This window comes from Rhea pennata, chromosome 4 (genome assembly GCF_028389875.1).
Source record: "Rhea pennata isolate bPtePen1 chromosome 4, bPtePen1.pri, whole genome shotgun sequence".
In the NCBI taxonomy this organism is placed as follows: Eukaryota; Metazoa; Chordata; class Aves; order Rheiformes; family Rheidae; genus Rhea; species Rhea pennata.
This window is the reverse complement of record NC_084666.1, coordinates 2,079,440-2,092,679: the sequence shown is the minus strand read 5'-3', so window position 1 is coordinate 2,092,679 and position 13,240 is coordinate 2,079,440. Positions and strand designations below refer to the sequence as shown.

The following is a 13,240-nucleotide window of genomic DNA, read 5'->3' as shown; positions in this document are numbered from 1 at the left end:
CACATTAGGGTAGGGAGGGAGGATGAGATCTCAGGCCTACCTGCCTGATATTCTGTGGTTCCCTGGTGAGCAGAAGTTCTTGAGAACCTGCCTTGTGCATCAGCCTAGGCAGAAAGCACATTTGCTTTCTTGTTGCGTCTGCTTTGGAGTAGCAGTGGCAAAAGGGGAGCTTTCATAGCTTCTCACATCTTTCAAAAGTGGGGATGAAAGAAGCAAACACTGAAAATGTCCCATCCATCAGCAGGAAAACAGTTGGTTTTTAAGTGACCTAATGTCATAAAGTGCTCTGTGTTTGAGAAAACACTTTGCATCATCATTTCCTAGCAAGTCCATGGCACAATGTCTGCTGCTTGTCATCAGTATTGGGTTTTTTTTCACTTCCTAGTCTGTATTTTGAGATGCTTTTCAGGAAGAAGGCTGAGAGGCAGGGGCAGTTTTGCTTCTTGAGGAAAGTCATCAAAATGCCTCAAGACTGTTTCATGCACATCTTCCAAGTTCTACAAACCTGGAAAAGCACTTCATTGCTTACTGGGCTACAGCAGCTTTGGTTGGTTGTGCATGTATATGTGTGCACTTAATAAAGATGTGGTTGTTAGCCATAAGCATTTGAAAGAGTTGCCAACGGCTTTTCATGGCAGAGGGTTTGTTTCGTTTTGTTTTTTTTTTTTTTTTCCCCGTTTCATGCTCTGAACCTTAATGTGCAGTTCCAGGGTAGCCTGAGTCAGGGCTGTTGGCTGACCATAGTGAAATGGTCCTGCCCTTGCTCTGAGGCTTGTCTGACCACAGGGTAAACTGGTTTGGGCAACAGCCCTACCTGAATGTGCACCCCTTGTTTAAGGATTAGTCTTTTGGGATTTTTGGCTCCCTGATCAGCTCACTGCAGCAGCAGATGAGCGTTGGTGCTGACATGGGGAGGAAGAGGAGGAGCGGGCGTGGGAACAGGATTGCAGCAGGCCTGGCTTGCACGGCTCTGGGCTGCTGAGACTCGTCCTGAGCTGGGGGCTGCCTAAGCTGGGCAGGGCAGACTAGAACCGCTTTTAAAGGCTCGGCCTTAAAGAATCAGACCGAGACCAGCATCACACCAAAGCCGAACGGACGTGTCCCTGGGCTGCCGGCCCGGCTTCCTGAGAGCCTCTCTCTGTAGCTTTGTGCTTTTAAATCCGTAGTTATAAAATCACATTTATAACATGCGGCATCACACATTTTAACTTACAAGCACAGAATGGTCTCTTCTCCTCCTTTGTGCCTCGTATTGTCATTTACACATTCATAAAGTGGGTGTAAAATCCTAATGATCTAATCCAGGAGCGTTTAACATCGACTTTTCACCGTGAAATACATGCCATGATGATATAAGCAAGGAGACGGTGGGGAAGTTGAGACCACTTGCATCTAACTCCCCCCTCCTCCTGTTCTTGTTCAGATCACATACTTGCAACTGTTCTCATTCCGCATATTGCTGTTCAGCAAATGCAGAAGGATGGGCAGTGGGAGAAAAGATATGTGGGAGCGTTCAGGATAAAGCGATGAACGACCGAGTGACTCACGCATTAGTCATGTCCCTTGCTGCACCACTGGAAAGCATCAGGCAACAGTGATGTGGAGGACAGTGTAAAACAGAGAAATCTGGTATTGAAAGTAAAAGTAAGGTAGCAAAACGTCAAGCTCTCAAAAGCTAGGAAGTACTGGAATGAGTTTAATCCATGTTAATGGAAAAACTACTGGGCTTTTTATTTTTCCCCTGAAACAGTTTGAAGCTTGTGTTTTTTTTTTTTTTGTGTGTGTGTGTTTTGTGCAGAAAACTGACAGCATGTTCTTTAAGCAACTGAGCCGAGGTCCTGGCACGTGAAGTGGTGGACAGCAATGTGACTGGGATCACAAGCAGCCTGGCCTCTAAGCAACGGCGAGCTGAAGGCCAGCTCGGGAGCAGGGTGTTCAGTGCCACAAGCCCTCGAAGGAATCGCCTGCAGCTCCGTGTTGCCTCCTCTTCCTCAAATCGCTGCAGCGAGCAGCGCGGGAGGCTGGGCAGCGGGTTACGCGGGCTCCCTCGCAGCTCTCTGCGCCGTCCCGGCGAGTCTGCGGGCTCAGTAAAGGCGGTTTGTCCTTCCCGGGAGCGAACTCGGCAGCTCCAGGGTGGCTGCGTGCGGAGGAGTCCCTAGCGTTCGTTGGGGTTCCCTGCCCTAGCGGCCCTTGGGGCGTTTACGGAGAGCTTGAGTAACTCAGGTGTTGAAGCCCCTCTCGTTCCCTGTAATGCTGTTTGAAAGCGATTTCTGTCTGAATAAGTATTATTGTTTTTTTTTTTTTTCTCTGTGCTTGAGATTCAGCAGAGGAGAACCAGCAGGTTTCATAAAATTATGCCAGGCAGTGATTTCTTTTATTTATAGCACACTTCCATGTTACAGGCTCGCAGAAGAGATTAGTCTGTTCGTTTCTGTAGAGCCAGGGGTCCCGATCGCTGTTTGGCTTCTGGATTTTTGCTTTGGCCATGAGATTCAAAGCAGACTCGGGAGCAGGTGGAGTCCTGCAACCTGTGTACTTTTCCAGGGTTGTGATGGGGTGCAAATTGCTCGTACAAATTATGCTTGGGGAAGGCCGGGGTGGGGAACAGCGGTCGCTGGCCTGGTGTGCTGCACGTTCGTGTGGTCTTGCCAGTGTCCAGAGCCTGCGAGCAAAAGTCTGGGCTGCTGCTCTCTTGGCCCGCATCCATGTGTACTTGCAGTGGGATGCAAGCAAATGTGGACTTGTGTTTCAACGATGACGTACGTGCATCCTCAGTGCTCCTAAGATGTCAGTACTTTGATCCAGTGCTCTGAGCTTGCCTAAATTCAGATTTTTTTTTTAAAAGCTGCTCTCCCTTACTTTGAAGCTGTCCATAATCTTTTCCAGCCTGTTTTGTAGATGCCTTCCCCTTCCTTCAGACTCTTCTCCCTGTTCTCTGGACCCTTTTGTGGTCCTTCAGCCAGGTTTGCTGCTCCTAGCACAAGCATCCTCACCGCTGTGATGCGCGCTGTTATCTGTACGTGAGTCCCCTGTCCGTGAGGCTCCAAGCACCTTACAATAGCAAGTGTGTGAAATTTAGTGGAAGCATCTGAAATGCAGCCTGTTCCTGTAGAGAGAGGATCCTGCATCCTGCCCGGTGAATTGTATTGTGCCTCTGTCCCCTGCATCTCCACCTGCTTCAGGCTGCAGCAGCAGATGTCTTGTGGGGTTCTCCCAAACCCTCTCTTTCTCTGCTGTGCTGTCATCATTCCCCTTGGTCTTCAGCTATGCTTTTCCTTAGTACTGTGAGCATGTTGAAGGATTAAATATAAGATTTTACAGAATTTGGTGAAAAATCTTACAAATTATTTTATCTTGTATGCGTTTCAGTGTGGTGTTTTCCATATTCTAATGTCATCGAGGTGGCTGATACGTTTTCCAAATATGCAGCTAGGAACAAGCTCTGACCATAAAGTTATGATTTCTTTTCCATATGTTAAGGCAAGACCATAGTTCCCAGTCCACCTTCTTCTGTGTTTATGTATTGAATGGCACGATGAAACCCTGCCCTAGTTTAATGTGTTGACAGTTCTCCAATAAATGCAAGACTTGCAACCGAGTACAAAAACAGTTTTATCTTCTATTACCTTTCTTGCTTTTCCTGTCAAGTGGAAAACTACTTGTTTCTTCTGAAACTTTCAAGGGCACCTAAGAATAATGTCACGCAGCTCTTCCTCTGCAATGTACTGGTTTGAAGGGATCCGCTGTGCCAGTCTCTCACCAAAAAAGGCGGAAAGGAGGTTATTTTTGCCTCGGGTCAGTTCTCCATCTGATGGCGTGGTCCCGTTGGCCCTGTCAAATGGGTTCTGGCAGAAATGAGGACAAGCAGCATGGGGACAGTATTGGGGAGGGGTGAAGGGGATTTCCTTTGACGGCATCGCCCGGCGTAGGAGTTCTGGGACCACCCCATTAGCTGTTCTGTGGAGACATCTCCGTCGTGATTGCCGTAAGGCAGGTGAACTGGGTGGCTACCAGGAGACGGAGCTTTCCCTTCCTCTGCTCCGTGGAGTCGGTGCCCCAGGGGCCAGCTGTTAGCCTGGCTTACTCTTCGCTCGGGGGGAAATATTTCTTTGCAGGGGGAGGGGGAAGCAATGGATATTTTAACAGCTTAATAGTATCCCATGATTCTGGCATCTTTATTGCTATGGTGAGTGTTAACAGGGTCAGTGTCCTCACCTTCGCCTTTCCTATCGCAAGCGACTGGTGAGCGAATAGCTTTTTGATTGTTCCTTTTAGTAGCTACTTAGCCCTGCAGAGGAAATAAAACCTTTCTCCACAGAAGATGAAAATGCAGTTTCTAAATGAATGCATTTTGTTCTCTTTTATTTATTATTATTATTTTTTTCTGTCTTCCAGACTTCATTTTATGGCAGATTCAGGCACTTCTTGGATATCATTGATCCGCGCACCCTCTTTGTTACTAAGGTAATGTATATGCTCCTTGTTTTCTGACAGTACTATTTATCAGATGGATTTGGATTAAAAACAATGTGTTCTGTGAACAGCAGAACTAATGAAGCCAAGTTTCCGATAGATTTGTGTCTCGCAGTCGATTGATTGCTTAACTGACTTCGGTTAAATCTGCAGCCCAAACTTGCCCTTCGTTAGGCGTCGGTGGATCCCCACCGATCTGCTTGCCCATCTCCCACTAGTAACCTGTGATTCCCCGAGCGGATTGCAGGCAAGTTTGCCGGAGATGCGTTTTATTAGCATTATCCGGCATTACTGCATTTTACCATGTTCACGTAATAATTGCGGAGGAGGAAACCCTCAGATAAAACATTCCTATCAGAAATCTTAAATTCTGCCTGCTGGCCAAAACACTTACGGTCTTGCTTTCAGTGAAAGGCAACTGCTTTTCTTTTTTTCTTTTCTTTTTTTTTTTTTTTCCTCTTGGGGGGCAGTATAAACTGAAAAAAAACGTGCAAGTTGCGTTCTCAGGATACTGGGAGCTGAACTGCCTGGTGTAGTTAGTGATCAGCGGAGTCTAATTCCTTACACGTTGTGATGGAAAAGTACCTGGTACCATTTTAAATATTCTTTTTTCTTTTCTTTCAAAATCTGTTGGTTTCCTACAAAAACATAAGGCTAAGATGTATTGGGTGGCTCCTTTTGACTACCTTTTGGATGTGTGCCCAAGAGAAATGCAGGTGATAAAACAGCTGTTTTTACACTGCCAAATCGAAGATTATACTTTCGCCTGTGAAAACACAGGTTCAGATGAAGTATGAGATCAATTTTCAAAAGCCAGAGTTCTTGATACGGAGCTCAATCTGGGGACGTAACCTGCTAGCGAAAGGACATTGCGATTGCCGTGAGAGATTGTTTGCTGTTGGTGTCATGATAAAAGGGAATGAAAATCACAGTATTTCCTGAGGATTCAGTGCTCTCTGCAGATACCAGAGTTGGTATTTAAAGAGAATGCAAGTACGTATGCCAGAATCAGAAACAATACTGTGTGTTAAAGGCTCAGTGCTGCAGTGACCTTAACGGGGATTTAGCGTTGAACGCAACGCAGTGCATATCGAACGAGCGTGTGTGATAGTGCGAGGAATCCTCCAGCCGGCATTTGAGATGGTGCAGAGGACTGTTACGTATCATTTGTGACCTCTCTGTGTATATATTCATAATTTTGATCCTAAAAGCAGGCTAACCTGCTTTCTGCGTGGTTTTTGTATGGTAATACTGTGTCGCTGTATTTCACAGCGAAGCTTTAACAAGTGGTGACACAGGGTGGTTTCTAGGTGGAAATGGAAAAGCCTTTTTAGAGACTCACTACTGTGTTGGAGAACTGGTTTAGGCCGGTGAGGTGGTAACGGAGCAAAAGTCAGTTCTTCTAAGGGGTCTTCACTACCAAATGATCCTTTTTAGAGCGAAGGAGAGGGTACTTCATGTGCGAAAGGGAACTGAATGTTAGAGAAAGGAGACGGGCTGTCTTTGGCTGACTTTAGTGCACTGAGAATACTAATTAAAAACCTGAAGAACAGTGAGGAAATTGAGGCCCAGAAAAATCTGGATCATGACAAACATTAAAACCTCTTTATCTCAGCAGTGTCATAACAGGCTCTTTGCCCTAGGAAGCTTTACGGAGTTGGCGTTTGCTTGCGTGTCTGTGGAAACATATCACCCTGCTTTGCGATCTCGTGCTCCGGGGGTACAGAGCCTGGCCCAAGCTGGGCTCGCGGTGCTAGGACACACTGGGGATCGACTGATGTCCTGGGGATCCAGGCAGCTGCTCCAGGGGGTCCCGCTCCGGTCACCTGGAAGAGAGGAAATCAGGTGTGTTGCTCTGGTGCTTGGGAAGGGAAAACGCAGCAGGGCAAATTTTGCAGGCCAGTGTCACCCGTCTTGTTTTGTGTGCTCGTGAATCCGAGTTGCGAAAGGCTCGGCTGAGCTCATATGACAACACGGGTACGAGGGCTCTTGGAATCTGTCATACTTGGTGTCTCCCAGAAGCGTAGTGCCGCTGCGTTCCCATGCCGAGATACTTCCTTTTTGTCAATTTTCAGTCTTCTGCTTTTTATTCTTCCCTGGCTTTGTGGTATGACAGAAAAAGCTTTCTCCAGGCCATCATTTTTGTATTCTGTATTATGTCTTGACTTTTTTCTTTTATTCTTTTTGGCAGAAACTTTGGTTGGGGGGGGGAATAATACATCTAATTCTGTTTAACTAAAATTCCTCTTCTTCTGGGAATGTTTCTGTGTTCTGATAATGTTCTTTACCTTTCTCAAGACGCCCTGTAGCATGTGTGTGAGAATACACATGCAGTGTGTTTGTATACATTTTTAACTAGGTAACCTGCTGTGTACCATATAATGCCAAACTATTGATTTTTACGAGGGTATTAATGGAGAAAAAAATAATGATTTTTTCAAACTTTTCTCATACTTCCCAAAGGTGCAGGGAGATGATTGAACTCAATCGAGTTAATGATTTTGTTTGATTTTTGTTTTTTCTTTTTGGCTACTACGAAATAGGCTTAATAAAATACACTGTATTCGCATCTGGGACAGGTAATTGCTTTTACACTATAGTTATGGTAACATGATGAAAAAGTTATGATGTTTCAGCACTATAACTCAGTCTGGTTTCACTGCGTACCCAAAGCCAGTTGTACAGTTTTCCCATCCCGTTATCTGCAGCAACGTGCAGGTTTGGATCCAGAATAAAAGCAGGTCTTTTAGGGTCCCCGAAGGCTCACTTTTCCCCTCCATTGTGCATTTCTTACTCTTGGTGGGTTGAATCTCTTCTGCTGTTTTATCTAGGCCCCTTTGAGGGCAATTATCTCACTTGTTATGCTCCATTGAATATGGAGGATGTCTAGACACTTAGGCAGACTCTCTGAAAGCTGGGTACCTGCTCCGAACTTCAGTGAGATGAATTCCTTCTTTGGCTCAGTTGCATCCTTTTCTGTCTTCCTGTTGCCTCCTTTTCAAATTGTTAGAAGCTTTTGAAGATGTTGAAAAGGTTGGGGTTACAGAGTAGTAGATGAATATAACTTAAATTTACCACAAACCTTTTGACAAGATTCCCCTAAGAAGGTGAGACACAGGAAGGAAAAAAAAAAAAAAAAAAAAAAGAGCAGCAAAATCTGGTCCTTTTTCATCCTGGGGACAAACACAGAGAACTGGATGCCTCAAGCAATTCTGGGTCCAAAACAGAACCTCAACAAAGGAGAGATTTTGTTTCCTTCTATCTGAGCACAGATTTGAGATCCATGGTCTTCAGGAATGGCTTGGTGGCTCTACACAAAAGGACACACACTTGTCCAGTTTCTTTGCGTGTTTGAATTATATTATAGTGATGCTTTGATAGACCTTCTGCAGCACATCATGAAGTCTGCATTAGCTCTTTTTCCTGAGATAAGTCTCTTGGCAAAGCAGATATTTAATACCTGGTGTCATGGGAAGCACTTGTCAGAACATAAAATATACTCTGTTGATTGACCTACTTGCTGGGCTCTGTGTATCTGATTTTGTGCTTTAAAATACTTTGTGTGTATGTATGTGTAACCAAAGGCTGTTTGGTTTCATTTGATAATTTAAGTGGTAAATTAAAATCTATAAAGAGTTTGAAGGCAAAAAGATGAACAAGCAGCCGGTTACGGAGAGCTCCTTCCCGCTGACAGATGGCTGCAGCTTTCAAGCCTAGGTTCTCAGAGAACAAATGGATTGCTGTTTGTCTTGGAGGAGCTCACCAGCAAATGAATAAAGTAAATAAATGTGTGTTTAATGAGAAAGGAGGTTAATCCCGTGGAAAATGCTGGGAAATGTAATAATATAATGCATGGCAATTAAAAAAAAAGTGGGGGGGGGGGGGGGGAAATGCATCATTCCATCTTACTGGTGGCTGATGATCCCTCTGACTGGGGGAGCCAAGCACAGTGATAGCAAGTATAGTTTGCGTTTTACTCGTTAACTATATAGCATTTTTTGTTTTCGTCTCAGTGACAATCATCTCTCACTTTTTTTTTTTTAATAAAGCAAATTCTAAACACAATTAAAAACTGCCTTGTATTTTAGAGGTTCTTAAACTTGAATCCTCATAGGATGCATGGTAAGCGTTAGGTTAGGTGTCACTGTGCTGAACAGTCTGTAACTGTAATAACTCCTGAAGAGAGATACACTTTGCACAAATGTATATTGCAGTGGCGGAGCTGAAGGCCAGTTGCCCCAGTTTTATGTTAAGTGTTCAAGAAAAAAGATTATCTGCATTAAACTTACCTACCAATTTTACTTGTTTTCTACGTGCTTTCTTGATATAACCTTGGTGCTTTGTTTCAGTATTGCAAGTTGCCTTTAAAGAGGACTTTCCTGTGTGCTAATTCATGTCATTACTAGCTTTCTCATGAAATAATATTTGACTGCAGCGAATTTGTAAACTTTTCCAATAAGCAGAAAATGTGTCGCTTCTCAGATCAAGCCCAACAAGTCTTGTCGCTGAGACCATGAGAAACCCCTTAGTGGGCGTAATGTCTGTTTTCTCCAATCATTTTGACCTCACACATTTCAGTAATACTTTTAATTGCTCTGTAATTAAGGTTCATTGGGAGAAGCAGTAGCGACCAGCAGATATTTTTGTAAGGCTTACTCCATCTGATGTGAGCCTGGACAGACTGTTAACACGCTGTGGGAAGCTCTTCATGGAGGAAGTTGTAGATCTGACAATAATTCAAAGCAAAAGTCGAATAAGAATTGTGCTCCGAGGGACTGTGTGTGTTATCTACTTGTGCCTTAAACAATGAGATAAAGTACAAATCTACAGAGTGCTGAGCATCTTGCATTCCCATATTTGGGTTTAAAATGGAAGCAGGATTAGATGTATGTTATTTATATGAACGATACCTTCTTACTCAGCAGATTGACTGTCTGTGTTTATTCAGTGTCACATCTGCTGGCTCTACTTGAACAAAAAGTTTCTGGCTCCTGTTGTCTGTCACTGTAGATCCAATACAATAGGGCCAGCTGGAGTCAAGTCTGCCATATGTATCATCCTATCGACTGGTGAGGGGAAAAATTGGAAACTGTTGTATCACTGGAGGCAGAGCACAGCTGGATTTCCATATCTCACATTGAGTTTTGTGATGTCGACGGGCAGAAGCATCTTGCTTTGGTTTGTGCACTGAGTAAGTCAGTCCTGGCCTGAGCCTTAGGCCAGAAAAACTCCCAGGAGATCAGTGCTAAGGAAGCTGTGAACCACAGTGAAGCCCCACACAAGCAGTGTGAGATGCACACTATTGTAGCAGAAGACCCTGTCCCATCAGTGGATTTCATTGTAAAAGCCTAGGACTTGAAACCTGACTCTTCTTGTTGATTCCATAACAGTAGTCATGTGCTACTGGACAGTGACTGTTACTCTGACTGTTATTCTGGCCTGTGTGTACACGTATGGTTTTCTGGAGGTAGCTCTAAGCCATGGATAGGCATCAGTTGAGATCCAAGACAAGAGGAGATGCAGATCTGCAACAGAAGCAGTGTGCCCTTGAGCGCAGAGGACAAGGTAGAAAATGGGCAGAAGAGTTCACCTGCTGGAAGGAGATATCTGACATGTGCATTTGTACGGTCATCTATGACACCAATGCCATTGTGTCCTCTGTCCCACCACAGTGCCACAATGACACCCACAAGGGACTCTGGGTGCTGGCAGTGGATTCCTTGAGGTGGCCATCTGCTCAGTCTGATGTGTGCTACTCTTTCCTGCTGACATCTTAGTTTTTTTTTTTTTCATCATCTTCCTTTCCTTCCAGGGCAAAAGTAGGCTCTTGGTAATGTCATCTTCCAGTGACTCCCATGTTACCATCGTGCATACCAGTGTGAGTAAAGGAGGGTCTCTACAGGGACAGAAGCTTCCTGCCAGAGCAGATGTACAAGCGTGCTTCAGGCAAAGAGCAGCTGAGTCTGTGCCTGTTGCTCTGGGCCAGGGCAGAGCAGGTTAAATTAGTTCTTTGCACTAAAACGTGGGCTAGATCTGAGCTAGTCTAGCCAAACTGAGCCACGTACTGTTTCTGAGATCTGCAGCCAGCTTGTGTCCATGCAGCTGAATGCTTTTCCTCCTCAAAAGGTGCATGCTGGCAGCTGTGCTGGCCCGTATTAACTCCCAAGCCACGACCGGGAATCATTTGGGAGAGGGATAGGGTCTCTGCATTTTCAGAGGGTCCAAATCAAAACCATGCCAGAGACCGTGCTGACAGTTGACCAGTATTGATGTCTGCAGACTCATGCCCAGGGCCTGGCTGGTCTGATAGTATGAAGTCTAGCCACGTATTTTAACAGGAACCCATTGCACCATGCTCGTGGCCTTAGGGAACTGAGCTGTAGTCCGAAAGACTCTTTCTTAAATTGCGCTCAGTGTGAGGCGAAGACTGAGCAGTTGTTCAGAGACCTGTTGTTGTTGTCATCTCGGTAGTGTCTCCCAGGTGGATGCTCCTCCGGCTGCTGTGGTGGAGCACTAAACGTTGGGTTTGTGTGCTTCTGCCTTGCTGAGCTCAGTAGATCCCTGGCACTGCTTCTGGTTTTAGGTTTGTAAGAACATTCTCCGGGTACAGATGGTCTGTCTAGCACCCTATTGTGAGAACCGAGACCCCATAATCCACCACTAGAAGTGCTGTGGCTTTTATGAGAAAGGGGGTATGAAAGAAATGTCGCATACTAGTAAAAACTGTACTTGCATAGTTCTTTTTTTTTTTAATTTTAAACAGTGCTATAAAAATTCAAGTGACATTTCTCCCAACAAATATCTGTATTAAAAAAATCAAGCAACAATAAATATTGAAATGGTAGCATAACCTTGTAGACAGTGTGCTTATAGACTTCTTCTCCCTGTTAAAATGGAAATGCAGTGTAATCTTAGCTGTGAACACATTTCCCACTACCATAATAATGCTGTGCTGTGCTGAAATGCAGGGAGTGGAGCTGGTTGGCATTCAGAGCTGCTGCATGCTGTAAAGTTATTTCCTGTCTTTTTGGAGGTTCAAATTGTTAAGAACATGCTTGGCTTTCTAGAAGAGTAAAGGCAACCACCTATTTTCACTAATAAAATATCGAGGCTGTGAATAGGTCACCAAACCTACCTGAACACCTCCAAGCCATTTGGGAGATGTCATCTTAATGTGATGCTTACATTTAACATTCCTGTTTGCTTTCTGCACCACTTCTTGCAAACTGTAGGAACTATCAGCGATTTTGTACTGGGATGCTTTTCTTTGAGAAAGTTCACTCTCCCCACGGAGCTGAAAGGAAATTCATGAAGACTGCAATTTTAAAAGCAAAATTGGGCCTTTTGTTTTCTGTTTGTTACCATACTAAACAAGATGGGATCTGGCCAGGGTTGTTATAGTAACTACTAAGATTTCCTCAAGAGAAGGAGGAAAAAAAATAGAACACAGACCCATTCATCTATTACTTCCAGTTTTTCATTCAGAGTTACATGCTGTTCTGTGTAGATAATTTGCAAGACACACAGTGTAGGTAATCTCAGTGACAAAAAACATACCAATAATGAGCACAAATGGCTCTGTAGAACGTTGTGCTGGCACCACTGGTTTATTTTTGTAGCTTTGGAGGCAAGAACGGTAGTGTTCCCTGAATCTGCAGTTATTAGTTATTTGGTTGGCTTTTCACCTCTGGATTTTGACTTGCAATACCAGACTATCATCTGAAATGTTACACAATTATATTTTATTGGGATGCAGGGTAGGTGGGAGCTTTTTCCTACCTGAACAAATGTGATGGTTTTTAAGCAAGTAACCATGAGACTCATAAGGCAAGAAGCTGTAAAAAAGAACTAAAAGAGAATAATATCCTGTTATAATCTTGTATGATTATTTCTCTTCCCACACTGGAAATGCCTCACCTGAAAAAGTGTAAAATTTGTATTTGTTTTTCAGGGCTGCAGTGGTTCATAGTTTTCCTGTCATCATCCAGTACTCTTAACTAGGTCTTTCTCCTTAGTCCAAATTCTTTCACAGCTCATTAATAAGGAGGAAAGAACGATAAAGAACGAAACTTCCCTTGCAGTGATGAGGCCCAAGCATATTAAACAGGAGAGCAGGTTTGATGCCCTTCTGTGTTTCTGCATCTTCTACATGGTACGTGGGTTCCTCCTACCTGCTAGGACTATTTGCCTTCTCTGTTGGAGAGGCGAGATGCAAGAAAGGAAGAGGAACCAGAGTGCCGGGTAAAGGAGAGCGCTTCCAGCCACAGAGCCCTGAGTGGCTCGCGGGAAGTCATGCCTTTCTGCAAGGGCCTGGCCACGCATTAGTACAACTGGGTTCCAGCTCATTGAGTTGTGCTGTTGCTCGAGGTCAGCACTTCTTCCCATACAAGGTCCCAGTCCTCTCTCTATGAACAGCGTCCGACGTTTTTGTCCAGCGTCAGTAATGCATAGGAACCTGGCTCCAAATCCTTGCAAATTCACTTCTGGGAGTGAAACTGTTTTTTTTTTTTTTTTTTTTTTTTTAGTTCCTTGTAAGTCGTCATCTGCTACTTCTGAAAGGGGAAAATCTGTTTTGTAGGACACAGCCCTGCCACAGTTGCTAGCCTGTGTTCATCCTACTAGGAAAATATGTAATTTCATGTGTAACTTTGGCTTAAACAATAAGCACTCATTTCTTAGGGCTGTGGGATACTGGACAGATGTGGAAAAGTATTGCAAGTCTTACTCGCTTTAGTATCCGGATCAAGCTTATTTATGCGTCTAAAGA

General features: G+C 44.3%; 1 protein-coding gene across 1 annotated transcript in view; it reads left to right on the top strand.

Moving 5' to 3' along the window:
• SFXN5 (sideroflexin 5) overlaps positions 1 to 13,240 on the top strand; it is a 111,881-nt gene that overhangs the window by 9,636 nt on the left and 89,005 nt on the right. The window contains exon 2 of the mRNA XM_062574473.1: positions 4,396 to 4,464. Within this exon, the coding sequence (XP_062430457.1) occupies positions 4,396 to 4,464 (69 nt within the window). The remainder of the gene's footprint in view (positions 1 to 4,395; positions 4,465 to 13,240) is intronic.